Below are 21,298 nucleotides of genomic sequence, written 5' to 3' on the forward strand. Positions count from 1 at the left end.
TTAATCTATATAATAGGCCTACTTGTAGTAAACATTTCCATGCGTTGTATTGTAGGCCTATTACTTCTTTATCTCCTTAAGTTTTCTTCTATTGTGCATTCTTTTTAATTTGCTTGTTTGTTGTTATTGTTCTTGTTTTTTCTTCATTCAAAAATCTTATTCTTTGGATTCATGATGAATGAATTGAAATTGCGGCGTCGAAATATTTACTTGGTCGTTTTTATTCTAGGAGAAACATCAGTGCAAGGCGGTCTGGCCGTTTCTCTTCTAGGAAAAAGTTCGTAGAAATTTTACTCGCCGCTACCAAATAAATCAGTCGCGCCATCTATCGGCGGTCAGCTTGCGGGCTATCTGATTGGCTAGAGCGGGAATTTTAAAGAAATGGCTGCCACCACCCCGTGACTGTGTCAAAAATGTGAGGCACAATATTTGACGGTTTCACGCTTTCATTTCAGGTTATTTACGCGAGGTAAATGAAGAATTATTTGTAATTTAATATCCATTTATTCCTGTGCGTGTGTGCGGTGTTTAATACCCTATATGTTAATAGAAATATGAGATAAAACATTAACTTTTTGGAAACCGGAAGAGAGAGTCGTCTTCAAAACCCGGCCAGGTTCAACCGTTGGCGTTTCAATATTTTGGAGCATTTCGTCTCGGCCCCCACTAAAGTGGGAATGGGCCTACATTTTAGCCAGGGTTATGGTCAGTGGGTTTTCACAGAAAAAAATAGGTTGTGCAAGTTATTAAAAGCGAAGACTTAAGAGGCTTTCGCTAATGCTTGTTTTCTCTTCGTTATTTGGCAGCTGCACTGCTGCAGGCACAGGGGTTTGGCGATGGGCTTGGATTTTATTTCCGGGTTGTTGATAATCTCGCGAGAATGGCGCTAAATATGAATTGCGAATAAATTCAAAATATCACGGAAATACCTTGTGTTTATATTGTTTATTTATCCGCTATAAAGTTTCGATAAACAATTGGTCGTTAAGAATCATTATCAGACGGTCGTCACGCTACTATATAAAAGAACAAGGGATGAAACGCCTTCAGAGTTGTGCCAGCCAGAAAGTTGGGACAGTCACGTGACTTCACGCTTCTTATTTGACTGAACGCGAACCTGAAGCATATAAGATGGAAACTATGATACGAAAAATATTTGAGAATAACTTACATTCAAATGCATTTTTTTACTATGAATTATATATTTCGTCATAATTTATTCCTTATAAGTTATTTATTTCATATGAATCATAATCTGACAATTGATATCGGTCTGTGAATATGTTAACTTTTCGTGTTGAAGTTTTAAATGCGATGACGTCATCAGAATGTCACGTGACTGTCCCAACTTTCTGGCTGAAAATTTAAGTACAGCGGAGGCCTGGCGTTTCATCCCTTGTGATTTTATATAGTAAAGCGTGACGACCGTCTGATAATGATTCTTAACGACCAATTGTTTATCAGAACTTTATAGCGGATAAATAAACAATATAAACACAAGGTATTTCCGTGATATTTTGAATTTATTCGCAGTTCATATTTAGCGCCATTCTCGCGAGATTATCAACAACCCGGAAATAAAATCCAAGCCCATCGCCAAACCCCTGTGGCTGCAGGTGCAGGCAGCGTGTAGGCCTATAACAACAAGAATTAATAGTTAAATTTTAGGCTAAAATCAGGGTTTTCAGCTGATTTTAGGGGGAATAATCATTTTGATAAATTTGGTTAGGCTATCTTGACAGCACTTAAATTAGACGGATTGCCTGTTTGTTTGTTAATCGTTAAAATATATGATAACATTGCCAGAGGTAGTCCTCCAGTCTGGGAATTTATCGTCTTTCTTGTTTTATTTTTTCATAATCTAGGCTGACCTGCTCATACGGAAAGCAGAGACGAGGGCTAGCGAAAAATTGAAAGTGCAGGAAGATCTATCACAGGTTCAACTGACAAAGTGAAATAAGATGAATATGGATTGGAACGGAGGTGGTAGACCACCGATGAGCGACGCACCTAATTACCAGCATCATCCGCCATTTCATCCGATCGGTCTCAACACGTCTTTAGAAAAATTCTTACACCAGCAAAACACATCCGCGTCGTCTTTACTGAAATCGGGACCACCAGGTGGCGCTGCGGATTTGTGGGATTGTCCTACGATCAAGAGTAACTCGTATTACTGCTGGAATCTGAACGACGATTCCGGATTCGTCGACAATTCGATGACTTTTAACGATTCGCGGCAAAACTTCGCCGACCGCGGCTCGAAGGAGCGCAACGACGTTAAAACCGACGACGACCGCGTGAACGTTTTACTGGAAAGCGCGCAGATCGCGTTCGACGCAGCCGTCCGCAAAGCTCGATTCGAACCCATACATTCGCCGTCGTGGGCGAAACAGAATCTACCCGGCGCCGGGAAACATACGTGGACAATTTTCAAACCGGATGAAATCCGCGAGAAATTCCGCATCGCGACGCCAGCAGACGCGTCGCGACCCGTCGATTTATCGATGAAAGGCACCGGAAGCTCGTCGACGAGTCCGAAAGCTAGGCCGACGATTCTGAATAAGTCGACATCATCGACGTCTCCGCGAACTGTCAATATCGAATTGGTCGCCGCTAACGGTTTCGACGTGTCGGAATTACCGTTAACGCGGATTAAGCCGTCGAAGAGTGTCGTCGCCACGGATACGAGTAGTAAACATAAAGAGAAACGCAAAAAGAAAGGTAAAAAATAAGACTAAATTCAGTGTTCTCTTCTTGAGGTTTTCACATAGGCTTTCATAACCTTGATGTCTCCGGATGAAAATAATTTCTGGTTCCCTGGTTCTGCTAATTCATATTTCAAACTGTCTGTTTTCAGTTGCTGCTGATCAAATTGACGGCAAGAGTTTAGAATTGAACAAATCGTTGAGCAATATGGAATGGTTGGAGAAACTGGAGAATCAGTCATTGAAAAATTCAGCGGAGAAAGGAACGCTACTTACTGAACAGCAGCTGAAAAAGGTCAGTGTATCTCATGTACTATTGATAATCCAGTCCAGGGATAATCGGGCCCGTGCCAAGCTTCCTTGAGGGGCACAGTTCTATTTCAAGTAAAAGGGCACTTTTTTATCGGAAAAAGGGGCACTTCCTATTGAAGAAGGGCCTTAATTGATATGAAGTAGTCCTTGAAAACTCCTTATATCCAGGAAGGACTGATCTGTACGGACCCTGACTGGTCCCTGGTTAGATTGTTAAAAACTATATATCTAAATTGTTAGAATTTTGACGTTTATTGAAGCCTGTTATGTTTGTAGTACATAATTTGTAGTTAATTTGATTGACAGGTTCAGAACGAGTGCGGCTCAATTAAACGACCTCCGTTTTCGTATATGCATCTCGTCATGTTAGCTATAAACAGCACGACCGACAAACGTATGACGTTACAAGAGATTTATCGCTGGATCGAAACGACGTTTCCGTATTTCAAGTACCACGCTAAAGCTGGCTGGAAGGTATGTATTAAACGCGCTCAGTTGTACATTTCACCTGAGTCGCTCCAAAAGTGTGTCATAGATCTTCGTCTAAAGCGATTGTAAGTTACCTGGAATTAGGGCAAGGGAAAATAGGCAATGGTCGTAGATCAGATTGTGTAATCAAATCAAAGTTTTGGTTACTTCATGTTTTCAAAGAGGACAACTGTTTTAAGCTTAAACCTAAACTTTTTTCATGAAACGTGCCCAATTGTTTCCACATCAATATGTTTTCCATAGAACTCTCAATAACTCTACATTCAATTAGAACCTTTTCTATTTTTCGTTCATATTCTCTCTAATTCACTTCTCTTTTTCTACAGAATTCCATTCGTCATAATTTATCTCTGTACAACATATTCGTGCGGGAACCGGCGATAAACGCCGATGACAACAATACAAAAAGCAAACTTTCCTATTGGACTATTAAAACCGACAAGGTCGGCTATCGGAAAAAAAATCGAAAGCCGTCTGACAGTAAGTATCACTGAGATGTCTTTAAAACCCCTTCAGTGTGGACTAATTTATTAACACCCAATGTTAATGCTGGAGATGATTTGGAAATCTAGAAATTCCACCTAGTGTGTTGAATAACAGCTTTAGTGCGTCTACACCACAGTGTGGTGTATTGTTTGTTACAAATACTTCACTATGAGAGGTGCTGCCATCTTTCAATATAGATGAAAACTAATTATCGATAACATCAATACACCGTGATGCGGTGTACTAGCAAAGACCATCAACGAATTATACACCGCACTATGTATGGTGTGAATGCCCTGAACAGTTCAATACTCAATAGAGATCTGTAGTTTTGGGTTGTTAGTAATGATGCAACATGTTTTGCATTACAGCCAGTAAAAAGAGGGCTCCACGACCGATAATGCCTAATCTACCACATATCCACGTAATGCCAGTGACTGGTCAGTCTTCAACGTCCAAACCATACATGATGTTGAAAGCTACTATTCCAGGTACGATATAAGGCTACATTTTCTCGCTGATGTTAATGTCTAATGCAGGTACCCTCGAACCGCCCCAACACCCCCCCCCCCCACATTTACTAATGCAGGTACCCTCGATCCGCAGGTACCCCCCCCCTTGCATTTACTACGAGTGCTGATAAATAGTCTAGCGTTCGGCGTTTTTAGTACATTTCCGATTGATAATATCTCAGGTGAAGTATAGAGCATAGTGTAGCCTCATCATGCTTGTCATTTAGCTTCCAATTTTTTATTGTTCAACCCCTATGCAATCAAAAATTAAAAGGCTTATATTTTTTGCGCTTAAAGCGCAATGAGAGTGTATCAAATGTCTTTGAGGTGCTGGCATTTATCTCACTCCTCACAGACCATTGATTTTCTGTATAACAGTGTTTCGTGTCGGTATTCATGCAGGTCATACACCTATCCTACCGAAACCGTCGAACGATTGTCCCGTATTCACCGGAGTGGTGACCGTATCGACGAAAAACAACTGTAAAAACGCAGCTGATCACGACCGAACGCCGACCACACCACAAATTACTGTTTCGGGTATGTTACTCCTGTTCTTTGTTTAAGTTTCGTTGGATTGAACGAAGAAGAGCTCGATTTACATTTCAGGGAATGCATGCAGTTTGAGATAGAGTTGCCCAGTGGGCAGTTGACATAGTCAGTGACAATTAAAACTGGGTTTTTACACTATAGTACTTATCCACCTGTTATAATCAACTTTTGGGCAACTATCCCATTTATATTTTATTTGGGAATACTTTTCGTTTGTCCTAATCAATAAGGGAAAAAAGTAAAACTTGCCTCTCCTTTGGATGTGTTGTTCTGAATTAATAGCATTATTAGAGGGAGTGGTTAAAAATCAGCAAAGTTTTACGTATACGGTGGAACCTCGTTACAACAAACTTCTTCGCATGATTAGAAAATCTGAGGCTGATTTTTGTTAAAAAATTGGTTAGAGTTAACCATTGTTAGTATTTTATTTGCCAATTATCTTTAACCAACTTTTCAGCAACGTTATAAGCAATTGTTTGTTACACGTATATCTTGTGTGAAATTGATTGAATTTTCATGAACTTCTATATTTGTTTTATGAGTTCATTATAACGAGGATCCACCGTGCTTTATCAGGGTGGCCACTGACCTGAAAAAACTCAAGGAATTCGACAAATTTTACCAAAAACCTGGAAAACTCTGGGAATTTGGATAATGCTATTTAACCGTGTGGGGTCATTCATTTATTACGTACGCATTAGGGGAGGGTTCAGTGCAATTGCGTACTGTAATGCTTAATGTATACGAAAAAATGGCCGATTTTATGTAGAGGGGGAGGGGGGGTTGAAAAATTCGAATTTTATGCGTACGTAATAAATGAATGATCCCTGTGTTTCTTTTACGGACGTGTTTCAATGAAACAATTATTAAATCATAACATTTTTTCTACTCGATAGATGCTTCTGCTCCGTCTGTCCAACCGATAACCAGTACACCGGTCTGCGGCGAGAAAACCGTTCCGAAAATCAACCGAAAACGTCATCAAAACAACAAACAAGAAGCTCAGACGACGACGACTCGACAAACATCTAGTAAACACGCTAAAACTGAGCGCGGTTTATCCGTGGAGATGCCGCATGTTTATCTATCTCCCAGTTTCATGGATTGTAGTAACATTCAGTCGCCGTCGAACGACTGGAGTATATTCAACCTCCGTCAACAACATCCGTTGCCACGGAATTTTTCTGATTCCGGAATCGAAATGCCGATCGATTTGAGCGGATTCACCACCGAATCGACGCCCGGGAAATTACGACCGCCGCACGAATTCGCGAGCACCGAAAAACACAGTAGGAAATCTCGTAAACCGCGCAGCAGCAGCTGTGGCATCGGTTCTAATAACGGTCGGAATGCGCAAGCGGTGAATTGTAATAAAGAGAATGGGTTATTAACGCAGCATCGCGCGGAGGTCGGCGTTAAAGTGGAATCGCAGTTCGTCGTCGATTCGTCCGCGGCTGTTAGATTCGATGAGCCCGATTCGTCTTTTCACGAAAAAAGCCTCATCGATTTCGACGCTTTTCAATCGCTGCGCTCGCACGTATTGTTGACGCCTCCGCGACTGGCGACGAAATCGTCGGACGCCACGATGAAAACGTCGACGCCGCATAAGGAGACGTTTTTAACGTTGAAATCGTCGAGTCCGAAGTGGAATGGCGGCGCCGCCGCCGTCTGCACGCCGCTGAAACGCGTGACGACGCCGTTCAAACCGAGCACGCCGAAAAACACCATCGAAACGCCGGCGGACACGGCGTTGAATACGCCGGCGCAAATACGCCTCGATTCTAGTCACCTGGAGAGCCCGGTTACGCCGCGAAATAATACCGGCGTTTCGTCGTCGCGTAATAAGATCAGCCCGTCGCCCGGACGATTGTTGAATTCGTCGTTCGGGATGATGCCGTTAACGGGATTCACGCCGCTGCGCGGAATACGTCAGATATCGGGAATCAACGACAGTTTCGGCGACGTTTTCCCCGATTTGCAACTCGACGATCAATTGTTGCACGATAACGGCGTGATGCCGATCGATCTCGGCAATTTGAGCTGGTTAACGAATGCCGATCTGACTGACAGCCATCTTGAAATCAGTCACCATTAAATATACATATATGACTAGATATGAAATCTTTCTGTGTGTCTACACCGAAGCGCGGTGTATAAATCGGTGATCTACTTTGCTAGTACACCGCATCGTGGTGTATTGATGTTATTAGTAATAAGTTTTGTGAGATGGCAGTACCTGTCAAACATAGTGAAAGATTAGTAATTTGATACACCGCACTGTGGTGTAGATGCACTATAGCGGTATGCCTGTTACACAGCACACTTGGGTGGAATTTTAGCACTATTGAGTTGGTATTAATTAGTCAGCAATGAAAGGGTTAACAGTGGACCAGGTATCCAATTGTAGGATGCAGTTTGATGTAAATGTATAAAGAAAATGGTTGTAAATTTTCAATAGGTTTAAAACCATGATTATTTTGATCTCAAAATCCTGCTCTTTATCGAAATTAGGCACACGTGTAACTAGAAATTATGTTGTTGTAATATAATGATTATGTTGAACCTTGCCTAACTCTGCGCATTCAGAATTAAGTTTTGGAATGTACTTCATATCTACGATGCTTTTTTATGGTCTCAGTGGATCTTTCGTTTAGTACTGTGCATTGTGCATGTGTAATTATACATATCTAGCTGTTTGCCGATGATTTGTGTGAAATTTTTGTTGCGTGTATATTTATTGTGAAAATGATTACACCTAATTGACTGAATTGAATAATGGAGTCGCATGTAAATAGAAGAAAATTATAAATCTCGTTCGAATGAATAACTGTAAATACGTGTAAATGGAGTTAGTGTGAGCTAGCGATGCTTAAATGTTTGTGTTTTAAATGATATATGAGCACATATAGAGGGTCTGATGTGCGTGCACACCTGTATTTTAAATTTTTGTTGAAATTTATTGAAAATTAATTTTGCCTATTATTGTTTGTGTTATGAACAAGATAATGATAAGGAAGCCTACCTATCATTATCAAAAAATAGAAAACCTGGTAAAATATGTCTTAGCCTTCGAAAATAGATTGTTTGGTCGGATTGGTAATACATTCAAAGTTGTTGTAATGCCATCATGAAACCAAAAGAAAATATGGTGTTATAACGAATTTTGTTTAAGAGTGGAACCTTGTAACATCGAATTTCAGGGGACCTGCAAATCTTTTGTCTCGATTTCTTAATATATGAAATTATCAAAATTGGGGCCAGAAAATCTGTTCGTTTATAACCGATAGTTTGTTATATCCAGCATAAAATTTACTGAAATATCCTACTTTGGATGATATTCTAGGTATGTTATAACCGATAAATCATTGAAACGAGGTTCCACTGTTTAAAAGATTGAATGACATTTTCGTTGAATTTGAGTGAGATTTATTTGTTCCCATTGTTTAAGTTAAGCACCTGGGGCCGGTTGCATAGTCATGGCTTAGACTTAAGACCAGTCTAAGACCAACTTGGTTCTATAACCAATCTAACAACTTAAGACCAGTCTAAAGATTTAAGACCACTTTTGGACTTAAAGTCACGACTGTGCAACTGGCCCCTGGCCCTAAAAAGGATAACGTTGTAAGAACAGATATCCAGGGGCCGGTTGCATAGTCATGGTTTAGACTTAAGACCAGTCTAAGACCAACTTAGTTCTATAGCTAATCTAACAACTTAAGATCAGTCTTAAGATTTAAGACCACTTTTGGACTTAAGTCACGACTGTGCAACTGGCCCCAGGACTAGTACGTGTAGTGAATGCTGTTGTTCTAACCGATATTTCTATTGATGTTGTTATGATCTTCGATTATGAAAACGAAATGAAAAAAATGCTTTATTCAACGTAAATCTTGACGAATCTATCGAATGAAATGAATGTTGTAGAAGCTTTTTATGTGCGCGCATTTTTTGTTCAGTTTCAAACTGAGAAGTGAATGTTGTAAGTCGAGGTGAAATGAAATGAAATCATTTGAATAAAAGAAAAGATTGATCGTAAATTCATTCGTTTGCTTTTGTCCTGTTTCAGGGTGGCCGTTCGTATGGAATTCAGGGGAAAATCAGGGAATTTGATTTCACTTAAAAAGTCATGAAATAGTAAGGGAATTTTATGAAAAAGGTCAAAATCATGGAAAAGTCGGGGAAAACTGTTTTTGTGCACACGACGTTACAGAAAAGCACGGCAAAACGTAAATTCGAAATTAAATATACCGTAGTTGAGATAACTTAGGTCATGAAATTTTGGTTAATGTTCATGGAAAAACAAAATCAGATATAGGTACCTATACAGGTATAGGTATCAGATATAATCAGAGACAGGGTGACCACGAATCTGGAAAACAGGGAAATGATTTTTCTCAGGGAAATTGGTAAAAATATGGAAAACAGGGAAATTACTTTTGTCTCGCACGCGCGTTTTCACCGCGAATGTTTACAATTGACTACCTGATTATATATCAAGGATCATATGGTAAATAATACAAAGTTATAGCGCCACTTTCTAACAAATTCATAAAATCACAGCGGAGCTATATCAGACGATAGGCTGCTTGTCTTTAATTTTATATTTGTCATGGTCTCCATATGACGCCCAGCACAGGGAAAATCAACTTTTCACAGGGAATTTGCAAGTGGGCGGTTTGTGGTCACCCTGTATAAGTAGCCACCCTGTATTTACTTGTCATATCCAGCAGTATCCAGTAATTGTGTTTCATAGACTACAGACAAACCTCGTTATAGCGCCAGCCCCATGACCGTCAAAATTGTGGCGGTAACGAATGTGGCCATCATGAGTGTTGACATGGCATACAAGACATGACTATTGACCAAATCCAGTATTGACATAAATTAATCTTAATTTAGGAAACCTAAAGGTCTTAGCTTATTTCATTTAGATAATAGAACAAACAATTATTTGTACAGTAGATGCGTGATACTACCGACCACATTGTATCGATTCTGAACCAAAAGATTGGAAACGTCGTTGACGAAAGATCGTTGGCGGTTAATAACGAATGTTTTTTCTATGAGTTTGAATAGGACTGTTTAGGATTTCGTGGGGGTTATGGCGGAGGGTGAGGGGTGGTAAAACGAGAGCTATTTACATACATAGATACCAAATGAACTGTGCACAAAGAAATTCTTGACGATAGGTGAATTTGGCGGTATTACGGATGGCGGTCGGTACAACGAGCTTGGACTGTTTCAATATAAAGCCGCGCACACATTTTGTCATTAAAAATCTTAAACACCGTGCAAATAATGCAGATATAAATCTGCTGACTGGACCCATCCCTTCGGCGTTCGATACCTACCTCGTCATGATTTCTATTCGCCTCCGACATTATTTATTGTGAATGGACAGGGTTCCTACAATTCCTTGAAAACTACTTAATGGAAGGTAACGCTTTCAAACTCCGCATGTACTGTAAACTATGCCTTAATTGGTAGAGTTCCGGGATTTGTTTTTACCCTATTAGGCAGTTTAAGTAATCTTAAGGATAAATATTTGCTTACAAAACCGAATTCATGGTTTTACCAAGATCATGGACATCTACTTAATACTCCATGCCGAGATAGATGGTACCAATTAGGCCTTTTTTAATAGCTTGGTTTACGGGAACCGCCTCCGAAATTTGAAGAAAGGTCAAATTGATTTTTTTTCAATTCCCATCCGTGGAACGAATTCAGTGAAAAGAATGAGCAAAAAATGTTTTTCGTCTCTACCGAATGAGAATCCTGGCTTAAATGATGAAAAAAAATTGAAAAATGCGAAGTTCTTTTTTGATTGCAGTGCGCAGAATCCGAACTTTCCAAGAATCATTTGTTTGGACATAATGTATACTGCCCTATCGAAAGTTCCATCTTCCTACAAAAAGCGATTTTATCTCAATAAGGGAATTCTCTTAAAAATGATATTTCAACAGGTCTACCCCGTAAACCAAGCTATTAAAAAGGCCTAATTGGGATACGTATGTATAATTGACGCAGACGCTTCATGGAAATCTGAAATTTTCTCCTTGAAAACTCCTTAAAGAATTGAATTTTATTTTCATTATACTTCAGATACAGTAACATACATACAATCTTACACAACAAGAAAAGACAATAAATGATGTAATAATTTGATTGGCAATATTATGAAGGACACAGTACAAGCCTGACGACTGCCAGCTGGAGGTACTGTGCCCGAGCGATGAAATGGAGGTGGGATGAGGGGTATTTATGTATATAAGATAATATATGTATATAAGTCAGCCATCAAATGCACTACTATGAAATGTTGAATCCCAGATGACTGGTAGAAGTAAATAGTACAAAGAAATGCAACACAAATTCATACAAATATCTTAGATATATAGGATGATAAGGAATATCGATAAAGTTAGCTTATTAATAAAGCGGTAATGATATGCTTCTGTAACCTATGTACACAAGTTTCAATTGTTTTAGCTTATATCCAGGAATGACTGGAAGACCCTGATGGACTATTACATCAGCGATCACTTCACCATCCTTCAATAGACTAATCATTAAGAATGGCGAATTCCTGACGAGGTGGATCCTGTAAATGTAGGTATTCCAAGATAAAAGTGATATCGAAGAACATTGTCCCCAAGTTATACATCGAACAGGAACATATAACTAATAGCTGGCTTCACTTTATTCACAAATTGTATATAGGAGAGGTAAAGAAGCAATTGTCTTGGTGAAAAGTCCACTTATATACGTGTATGTAAGCACAAAAAGCATATGAACTTTTGATTTTTGATTAAGTTATGTATAGTTCATCAGTTAGCCAGTAAAACCTCTCTCTCCCTACGTCTCACTCCTTCTTCCTTAACGTCATCTCTTAACAACGTTTCATAACTGACACCATTCGGATCGTTCATGCATATCGGTAACGGATCAATACTAGGGAAGTTAGCCCTAAATTCGAGCTCCGCCTGCGTGAGGTTCACTTTTGCCGACAAGGACTCGTACATTCTGTCCCAGAACAACCCTAAGGGGTCGGCCTTCTCGTTGAAGTAAAGTTTCGTCAGAGGTTTCATAACATTGGGCGGATTGGCCATCGTTTCTCTGTCCAAATACACCGGTACAATTCTCGCCGTACCTGCAATTATTAGTTTTCCTTTTAGTTAGTCAGGAAAAATTTGAAGTTAAACTGTTTGTTCTTTAGACGCTTTTCCACTATCTAGATTTTTCATCACTAGATGATTCTTGCTTTCAGCCGAGTATTTTACCTGGATTTAAGCAATGGGCGTACTGCGTTTGGAATTCACATTCTTTGCTTCTCCAATAAGCTGGCGTTACAATTGTTATCATTTGTCTACATCTGAAACACAACCACAAATTCAGATACTCTAAAAGAGAAAAAGCGACGATGGATGTCGTGGATACAAGGATTCACTATAGAATTAATTACGATGGATACTCATAAGGTATAACAAATGCAACTACCGTTGGAATAGTTTTAACTATTAGTTGGCCCTTCTATTTGTCCCTATTTTCTATGTTTAAAGAAAGAATAAAATATCACCTCTTTTCAATCAGTTGTATGGAAACGTTTATTTGTTCGGTACCCTGCGCAACCAAGAAATCGCGCTGTGGAACTAGAATTTTCATCCCTCGTTTTGTTTCCATTTCGTTGATGAGTTTTATGACGAATTTCAATTCTTCGCTGTTCAAACTCTGATCAGCGAAACACACGTACGCGTCATAAAACAAAGCCATTCCACTGAAAACTATGTTAAAAGATAGACGTTACGTTACGTTATATTATTATTATTATCATAATAATGAGTAATAAAGTGTACATGTTTGTATCTTTAACTTTGATACCTCAAACAACTTAACTAAGAACAAAGGCAGTGCTTAAAGCAAATATTATACAGGAAAATTTAATGTTTTGAATACTCCTCGGCCGCAAGATGTCTTAACATCTATTAAAGCGGAGCTTGGAGATTTCTATATTATGTTTCTTTATCCTGTAATTTCATATGTATTATTTTCTAAACCGATCAGTCCCCCACCTGACTCCAGTGGGTGTGATTTAGTTTGTTATGGAGCTTTCTACAACCGACCGCTCAGCTTTTATGGCAAATAAACTTAAGATATAATAAACGAAATAAAAAACAAAGTGAAACAACAACACGGATACGCTTAGGCATAAAAATACCCTCTTCAAGCATCGTGAACCCGATATGATATGATATATGATATGTGATGTGTGATATATGATAAGATGTTTTAGGAACACGAAGATTACACAGATTTTGAGTTAGATGTGAGTCACTTCTAACTCGCACCTATGTCACTGCGAGCACGTAGGGTTCACACTGGTATACTCACTATCCTGTACCGTCAACAGGTCATAAACATTATTATGTTCAGGTTCCTCTTCTTCGGCGACGGCTTCGTCGTCTTCATCGTCTGATTTAGAAAAGGCTAATAACACAGGGTAAGCCTTACTACTGTGTAAGCCTTAATTATGGCTTACACATTAGAAATAGATAGGCCTATATTTTGGCATACAGTCAGTGTTTGATTTCTGATAAAATTGCATTTTATATCGAAGCTCTTATGTACACGTTTCCACTGATTCCAAACGATTCCAATGAGGGGGCAGTGAACGAACCTAAGATTTTCAAAGTGTCCTTAAAAAGTCAGTGTCAAAAGATTTAGGTCAAAATTTTTCGAAATTTTGATACAATTTTCACCCTGTTTTGGAAAATGAAAATAATCCATCCTCAATTGATTTATTCGGGGACTTCATATTAAAGATCTGACTTTTTTTTCGTAATGAAAGTGCCTTCTTTCTAGAAATAGAACTGCCCCCCCCAAAAAAAAAGCTCAGCACTCGGGCCTGCAATTCATAACCGCATATTTGGGGTCAGTTAAGTATTCTGTGATGGATTCATTAAAATATGTGTGTGTGGGTTGATAACAATACCTTTATTACTTCCCGATGGCGTCTGAATCAGACTAGCTATGTATTCATCTATATCATGAACTGAAAAACAGATACACATATTCGATACGAGTACCGAAACAAAACTATCGTGAAATCTAAATAGATATCCAAAATTAACACTGAAAAAAATGTTCTCAAGACCATACCGGTATATCATGTAATTAGAGAGTATTGATCATTCATTATATTTTATGTATTGTGTTATTAGATATCATTATAAACATGCCAAGTAAGTTTCGCTTTTTGCGTATCCTCTGAGAGAACCATGTGGCAAATTGAAGAGATCCAAAACAACCTAAAATAAGTCTTCGTAAGGGCGCTGTCCATCAAAGACCTCCAAGGTCGAGGGGGATTTGTGATTTTGGACTTTTGTGGACGGGGGGGGGGGGGGGGGGGGTAAATTCTGCTTAATTCAGCTGAACAAATGATTAAGTGCAATACATGGAGTGATTACTTTAACTTCGAATTAATAATGATGATAAATAATAATAATGAATAATAATAATTATAATGATAATGATGATAATGATAATAATAATAATGATAATTATAATAATAGTAAATTTGTACATATTTGTATATATATAATTAGAAGAATTAGTTCAATTTATATACATTTTCAAGATCGTGTATGGAATAATAGTTATGGTAATAGTAATATATTTTCTATTGCATTTTCCCCACTGTCATACAATGGCATTATTACCCCAGCCTATAAATCTAGCCAATTATCAATCATCCCTCCCTGGGGAAAAGTAACATTTTGCAGTTTCGTATGGACGTTTTTCATGGACAGGCCTTAACGGAACTATACTCACCTAAATGTGATTGTAGATCATACAGAGCATCTTCTCTACCGAGTTGGAATAGAATATCTATAAGAGATTGGATCGAATCGACAGCATTTTCCGGCACTCGATCACCGTTCCATTCACGCAGTACCTCGACCATCGGGTCTCGTGATCTTTCGATGTTGGCCACGCTTATCGACTGAAATCCTCGCAATGCTGCTACTCCTTGCCAGTCGATTCTTACCCGTGGCTCATATTCTCGTAACAGTCGGTTTTCCGGGTTCAAGAAATCTGATAGGATTATTTTTGACCTTTTACCGAGGCAGCGGATCGGTATCGTATCAGTGCCTCGGTTCGTTTTCAAATCGTCGTAAAACGATTTGTTGTCCAGCGTTTGAGGCAACGATTTCGTCGCTTCTGAGGTAGCCTCGACCGGGATCGGTGCAAGGAACGGTTCGCCACGGATCGCTAGGTAAGGTAGGACATTGGTGGAATATTCGCTGCGAGACCTCGGACGATGCTGTAGATTTGAAAACTGTTTCCAAGGAATAACTGGACAACTGGAACATTTGTGAACTCCGACTGAATTAGGCTCAGTCTCGTCCAAATTCGGATACAATGAAATAGACGAAACCTCGGCGTATAACTCATTTTCATTTGAGCGTTGTTGATTTGCATTTTCCTGATTTATGTTATCTTCTAGCTGATTTTCGAACGCCAGTAAATGGTCAAATGGCTCCGATCGATGACTGGATGAACTTTCAACAATCTGGTTTGCATCCTCGTTGAAATAAGATGCGCCAACACCACGACAAGTTACATCAGTGGAACAGCCACCGATTTTAGTATCGTCGTAAATTGATGGTCGCCTTTCTTCGTTTGTCACCATGATACTCGTCGTTGAACCAGAAAGTGCCCATTTTCCTGAACAATTCCCGAACAGAGAGGAATCGTGTTGCTTACTGTTTGACGGTGAAGAAAATCGTACAAATCGTGCATAAGGCACGATTTCGCCCGAATCAACGCGATCAGATAAACAGTATTCAGCATAAGATTTGCAGCTATCATTTTCTTGGCAATCCGAGCAACCTGAACAACTCGACGAATTGTCCTGTTCATTCAAATACGCTTCTTCCCGGTCACCCGACGCTGTTTCCTCTGCCGTTATTTCATCATAACCAGCCACTTCAGTACTTTCATATTCCATTGTAATAGCTACCGTCAGCATTGGAGATCCTATCAGAACGCTAGTCTGACTATGAATATGATAATCATCCCAGTCGCCATCGCCAGTAAATCCACCGAATGAGTAAAAAGATGTTTCCCACTTATGACTGATGTAATCGGCGAGATTTACAGAACTGTTAGATGACCGTTTCGACGTCATGATGTTGTAAAGTTCCATTGAGATCCTCTGCAGAACTGACTGGAAATTATTGCGAAGAACAAACACCGTTACGACGATAGATATTCAATATCCAGATAGATTAGTGCAAGATCCAGTTTAACAGTCATGGGTCAAAATAAGGGCTCAACTCCGTTTTATGGTTAAGTAGTTCAGGCGGCGAATAACAGTACAGATTAAAACATCAAGGGCATTGTCGAAGAAATATCCTTCGACAATCCGACAATCAGAAGCATTGTCGAAGAAATTTCTTTCCAATCGGTTTCAAATTCAGCTGGAAAAACCGTTAAACTGGATATTACGTCATACGAAATATTGAGTTTTCTAGTCTCACCCACGTATGAAATAATTAACATTAAAATCATTGTCCACAAAAACCTACCAGAAGAGGCTGGAATGAAATACGCCGGATACATGTGAAAATTTTCGTGTATATAATCCTACTTTCGATCAGGATATGAAAGATAGCTTTTTTTCAGTGTGAATACCATAGATATATTATTAGAATTGATTGACTATATGAGTTATATTTTATTGTCTATATTTTTATATAGGTCACCCGCATCTTTCGATGATATCTGAAAATGATGCAGCAGCAATACTTTGACACCACTGTTTATTCAGCTCTGAATGTTTTTTTAATCCTTCTTTTTAAGTTCCGCTATAACGAAATGAACCTCAAACCACAAATCATAAAATTACTTTCTGAGTTATTTATAAATTAATCTAGATTATTGTTCACAAGTCGAAACTGTTACAGCGCAATTTATAAATATAATAAGAACAAATTTCCAATAAATTCAACACAATGACGGCTTATAAGGAAGGCTTTTCCAAGAAGATTACCACGAACTGAGCTACTTATTTTTTCGCTTTGTAATGTAATTTCTGGTAGAATGTAAGTAGTAAGAATCGCAAATTTTCCGTCGAACTAACGAGTGCCAGTCGGGTATTTTTCGCGTTCCTTTTTCTCGTCGGGAAACCTGGGAGTGCACGCGAACCTGTCTCGCGGTGGATACCGAACATGTCCGAGCCGTTCGATCGTTTTCTCCTGTTTGATGAGAATATTCTTATGAAATATCTGCACCCGGCGTCGGTTGATGTTCTCGGCGAGATTTTTCTTCGTCCATTCCAACGTTTCCGATTTGTCTTTCAACGCCTCTTCGCCTTTCGCTTCAAGTTCGGCCAATTCTTTTCGTTCTTCTTTCACCTTCCTTCTCAGTATCATAATTTCGTATCTAGAAAATTGCAACAATTAAATTGAATGCTTTTTTCTCGAACACAATTTACAGCATAATGTACACGGATGCAAAATACAAAATACAGTAAATTAGACTTGAACAGGCATGTAGAAACTAGGAAATAGTTTTATTTTGTCATTAACGTTACTACAAAAAATTATTAATGTCTATAATTCAGTTTGATTAGGGGATACATACATTAAGTAAACATTCGATAAGCTAAAGTAGTTTTTTTGTGATTCCTCAAATTTAATTGTCACTAATGTTATTCCACAGGTCCAGATATCTTTACTGAAACTTACCTCCTTCGAACAATATTAATCACTTTCAATGAAGAATGAAGTTACGTACTTCGCTGGTTAATGATTTAACCACTCACCTCCAGATATGTTTCTGTCGTCTCACTCGTACATAATCGTCATGTTTAACCGAATATTCTTCAGCTAAAACGACCAGCGAATCTCGCTCGCGGATGTTCTTCACCGCTAAGATCCACAAATCGTAACACGTCTGAAAATCATCGTTCGAAATGGGAGTTAGCAGTTAAATTTTAGTTTTACATCTGGGCATGGGCGTATAAACCAAGGGTGGATCCAGGGTAACCTCATTTTCTTAAAATTCTATAAAGAAATATGAATTATTCCCTCATGACAGCCATCAAATAGCATAGGAGAAAACCTAAATGTCACAATATTTTCGGCTCCTCCCACGTTTGGGTGCCCTTCGTGATTACTTTTGTGCCCTTCAGTACCCTGGTCCCCACCTTCCCCAAAATCCTGGCTCCGGCCTTGTTAACTTTGGTTCTTAGTACAATGATCCGAGCAACCTCCAGTCATCAAGAATCTATGCACACACGCTTTACGTGGTTCATATATGTACGTACTTGCCTCCGAATGTACGACCGATACCCTCCCCCTCCTCTGAATCTCCCGATAGCCACTAAAGACACTGATACCAGTTGCCCCGATTCTTACCTCTGCACATTCCGGAAGTCTTCCTTCAACGAACACCTGTTCCATCAATACACGAACCAGTGGACCTTGATATAAATCCAAGCCTAACTCGCCCATCGATTTGATCCATCTGGCTATTCTGTAGTGGTGAAATTCGTTGCTACAAAATAATTATCAACGAGATCAGTATCAGGTATCCACGATGTTTTGTTCGCATATTGGACCTAATTCAATTGGTACATTAGAAACGCTTTTTCGTAGATGAATTATTTTTCGAATAACAGTCGGAAAATTAATTAGTCCATTTACTCGTTAATCAAGGTCATTCGCTCTTTGAAATACGGTTTGAATTCAATTTCGCCGGTTTCCTTATCGACCAGTTCCAAACCATAAAACTCATAAAACATCAACATGATTTTGAAAGCTCGTTCGTACACTTCAGGTATCTTTCTGAGCGCCTGGAAGTAACGCATATATTGAATAAGTCGAGATGACTCGCTATATCCGTGTGTAAGAATATACGAGAGAAATCCCACAATAATTCAGTCAAAGATGAAAAGTTCTCGAGGGATAAATTATTGTGGGATTTCTTTCGTAAAACGTATTGAATGCCCCTTCTGCGTCGAGCTCGTTTTACGATGCGAAACTTACTTTGATTTCATGACGTTGAAGAACGTGCAAGTATTCGTTTGGTCCTCTGTCAGCTGTAGGTGTAACCCTGTTATTGGAATCGTGTACATACATTCGGTAACGGTTTTAGATATAGCCGACGTAAAAACTAAAATCTCAATGCAAATGTATCCGACTGGACCAAATTCGGTTTTCGTATCTAGTCGACTAGTGGTCGTAACCAATAACCGAACGCGCTTGATTTTCGAACTATTTCCGGAATATAGTTCCGACTACCTGACATTCGGTTTCATTTAGTTCGACTATAGTCGACTAACTCAGATAACCGAAGGTGGCCCTGGAGAAAGTGAGCTGGTCAGATACAACTATTGGAGGTTGGGGCCATGGACTTCATCGAACTTTGTATGCACTAGGGAACTGACGCGTCAGAAGATAAACGCAGTAAAGCTGCGCAATAAATCGCGAGTGACGAGTAAAATTTAAATCCCACAATCACGAGATCGAAAAAGTTTTTAAAATATCGAACTATTAAAATTTATTAAGAACCCGAATTTTCGGCTTTACACTAAAAACCTTTTTCAAGTAATTTTTCGATCTCGTGATTGTGGGATTTATATTTCACGCATTTCACCAATCGAAACTGCCTTAATACAGAGTGGACAAAAGAAAGAGCTAGATAGATTTGAGAGGAAGGGAAGAAATGTGATTATCAGACTTAATCTGGATTCTTACCAATCGAAGTAAAACGTGTAACGATTTATTTTTGAGAAATCACCCACATATTCCTCCAAAATATCGTCAATGAATTCACCTATAATAATCGGAAGAGAATTTATATTGAAATCAATGAGTTGGAAAGCTTCATATGAAATGCATTCGGGCACTACGTGAATGACTGAAAATGTATATACCATCTGGTTGATACGGCAGTTGATTCGTCCAGAACAGATAGTTATCTATCAATGACTTATCGTCTTTCCATTTCTACAAAACGAAGTCGTCATGCAACTATGGAAAATCTAAATCTTAAACCACGCAATTTGCAAATCTGAGACCAGGCCTACTAGAGGTACAGACTCCATCTTAAATACTACACCAGACTCTAGACTCAAACCACACAGAAATATACCACTCTAGCTAGCTACACGAGAAGACTGCGCCCAGCAACAATTACGACGCTGAATGTTACGCGCAGGCTAAAATCTGTTATCGAAGACGGATTTCAGATTATTTTCCGTTAATTATTTCTGTTATATATTTCCTTAGGTATTTTTTCCGTTTATCTAAGCGCGCAAGGAGATTTAGCATCAAGCAATATCCATGAAGCCGAATTTAAAATACACACCAGAGACTCTAGGCTTAAACTAAAAGCATGGGCGGATTCAAAGGAGGGTGCAGGTGTGCGCACCCCCAAAACGTGCCAAGTTTCCCTGCAATGTTATGAGAAAATGAAAAATATTAAACTGATTCCTAAAAAGTTTAAATTCATAAGCTTGCTCTGTGTATTTCCGAAAATGAGTTAATGCCCTATTTTGGGGGTGCACTTATCCCTTACTCAGACCCTAGATCCGCCCCTAAAAAGAAGCATACGACTGTATATTGTATTTACCGGGTATCCCTGTCTGTAAGCCCTCATATCCTCTCCGATATAGAAATTATACCAGTGCACATTATTACGAATTACCAGCTGCAATTTAAAGAATAAAAATATCGCATTTTATTCAAAAATTCAAGGCGCCGAGGCAATGATTCACAAATATATCGGAATACCTGTTTTCCATCGTATCCTAAATCCGTGAACCATTTACTCATAGTTTGTCTAAACCCGTCCATCCTGTGACATAGATCGAATGAAGTTTTGCCAGGACCACGAGCTGGTGGGTTTTTGCCGTTGTAATTATCTTCCCGGTACTTCCCCGTTGAATAATGCGATCCACTCAATCAAAATAATCAGATATAACGAATCAAAAGAATAATACGGGCATCGGCATCATTTTCATATGTTTTGGTTTATTTCGAGTAAAGTATGGAATTGTGAAACATCGATAGTTTTGAAATGCCTCGAAAAATCGATAGTGCTTCACACTCTATCGGGGTTGTCAAATACATCGGGTTCGTCAAGAACCTACGCACTAGATCTCTTCAGTGAGTCAAATGCAGCTGGTACTACTGGGCGCAGCTGGTACTACGCGAAATGCACGCCATAACC

General features: G+C 39.1%; 4 protein-coding genes across 4 annotated transcripts; 2 read left to right on the top strand and 2 right to left on the bottom strand.

The window, feature by feature from the left end:
• Window positions 1-389: 389 nt before the first annotated feature.
• LOC141913032 (uncharacterized) lies at window positions 390-2,735 on the top strand. Its single transcript, XM_074804470.1, has 2 exons — window positions 390-469; window positions 1,866-2,735. Exon 2 carries the CDS (start codon window positions 1,962-1,964, stop codon window positions 2,733-2,735), a length of 774 nt encoding a protein of 257 aa, XP_074660571.1. The 5' UTR covers window positions 390-469; window positions 1,866-1,961.
• Window positions 2,736-2,870: 135 nt separating this feature from the next.
• LOC141912764 (uncharacterized) lies at window positions 2,871-7,193 on the top strand. Its single transcript, XM_074804151.1, has 6 exons — window positions 2,871-3,003; window positions 3,327-3,494; window positions 3,836-3,989; window positions 4,367-4,486; window positions 4,910-5,047; window positions 5,956-7,193. The coding sequence occupies exons 1-6, from the start codon at window positions 2,917-2,919 to the stop codon at window positions 7,152-7,154; spliced, it is 1,866 nt and encodes a 621-aa protein (XP_074660252.1). The 5' UTR covers window positions 2,871-2,916; the 3' UTR covers window positions 7,155-7,193.
• Window positions 7,194-11,155: 3,962 nt separating this feature from the next.
• LOC141913033 (uncharacterized) lies at window positions 11,156-16,700 on the bottom strand. Its single transcript, XM_074804471.1, has 7 exons — window positions 16,648-16,700; window positions 14,888-16,286; window positions 14,049-14,108; window positions 13,448-13,528; window positions 12,636-12,840; window positions 12,340-12,431; window positions 11,156-12,209 (listed from the first exon to the last, which is right to left on the bottom strand). Exons 2-7 carry the CDS (start codon window positions 16,263-16,265, stop codon window positions 11,887-11,889), a joined length of 2,139 nt encoding a protein of 712 aa, XP_074660572.1. The 5' UTR covers window positions 16,266-16,286; window positions 16,648-16,700; the 3' UTR covers window positions 11,156-11,886.
• Window positions 16,701-16,799: 99 nt separating this feature from the next.
• On the bottom strand, window positions 16,800-20,983 carry LOC141912821 (opioid growth factor receptor-like protein 1). The gene is made up of 9 exons (XM_074804229.1): window positions 20,860-20,983; window positions 20,699-20,776; window positions 20,001-20,073; window positions 19,822-19,900; window positions 19,111-19,177; window positions 18,769-18,917; window positions 18,481-18,619; window positions 17,886-18,016; window positions 16,800-17,503 (listed from the first exon to the last, which is right to left on the bottom strand). The coding sequence occupies exons 1-9, from the start codon at window positions 20,920-20,922 to the stop codon at window positions 17,197-17,199; spliced, it is 1,086 nt and encodes a 361-aa protein (XP_074660330.1). The 5' UTR covers window positions 20,923-20,983; the 3' UTR covers window positions 16,800-17,196.
• Window positions 20,984-21,298: the final 315 nt, after the last annotated feature.

Source organism: Tubulanus polymorphus, chromosome 11 (assembly GCF_964204645.1).
Source record: "Tubulanus polymorphus chromosome 11, tnTubPoly1.2, whole genome shotgun sequence".
NCBI lineage: Eukaryota > Metazoa > Nemertea > Palaeonemertea > Tubulaniformes > Tubulanidae > Tubulanus > Tubulanus polymorphus.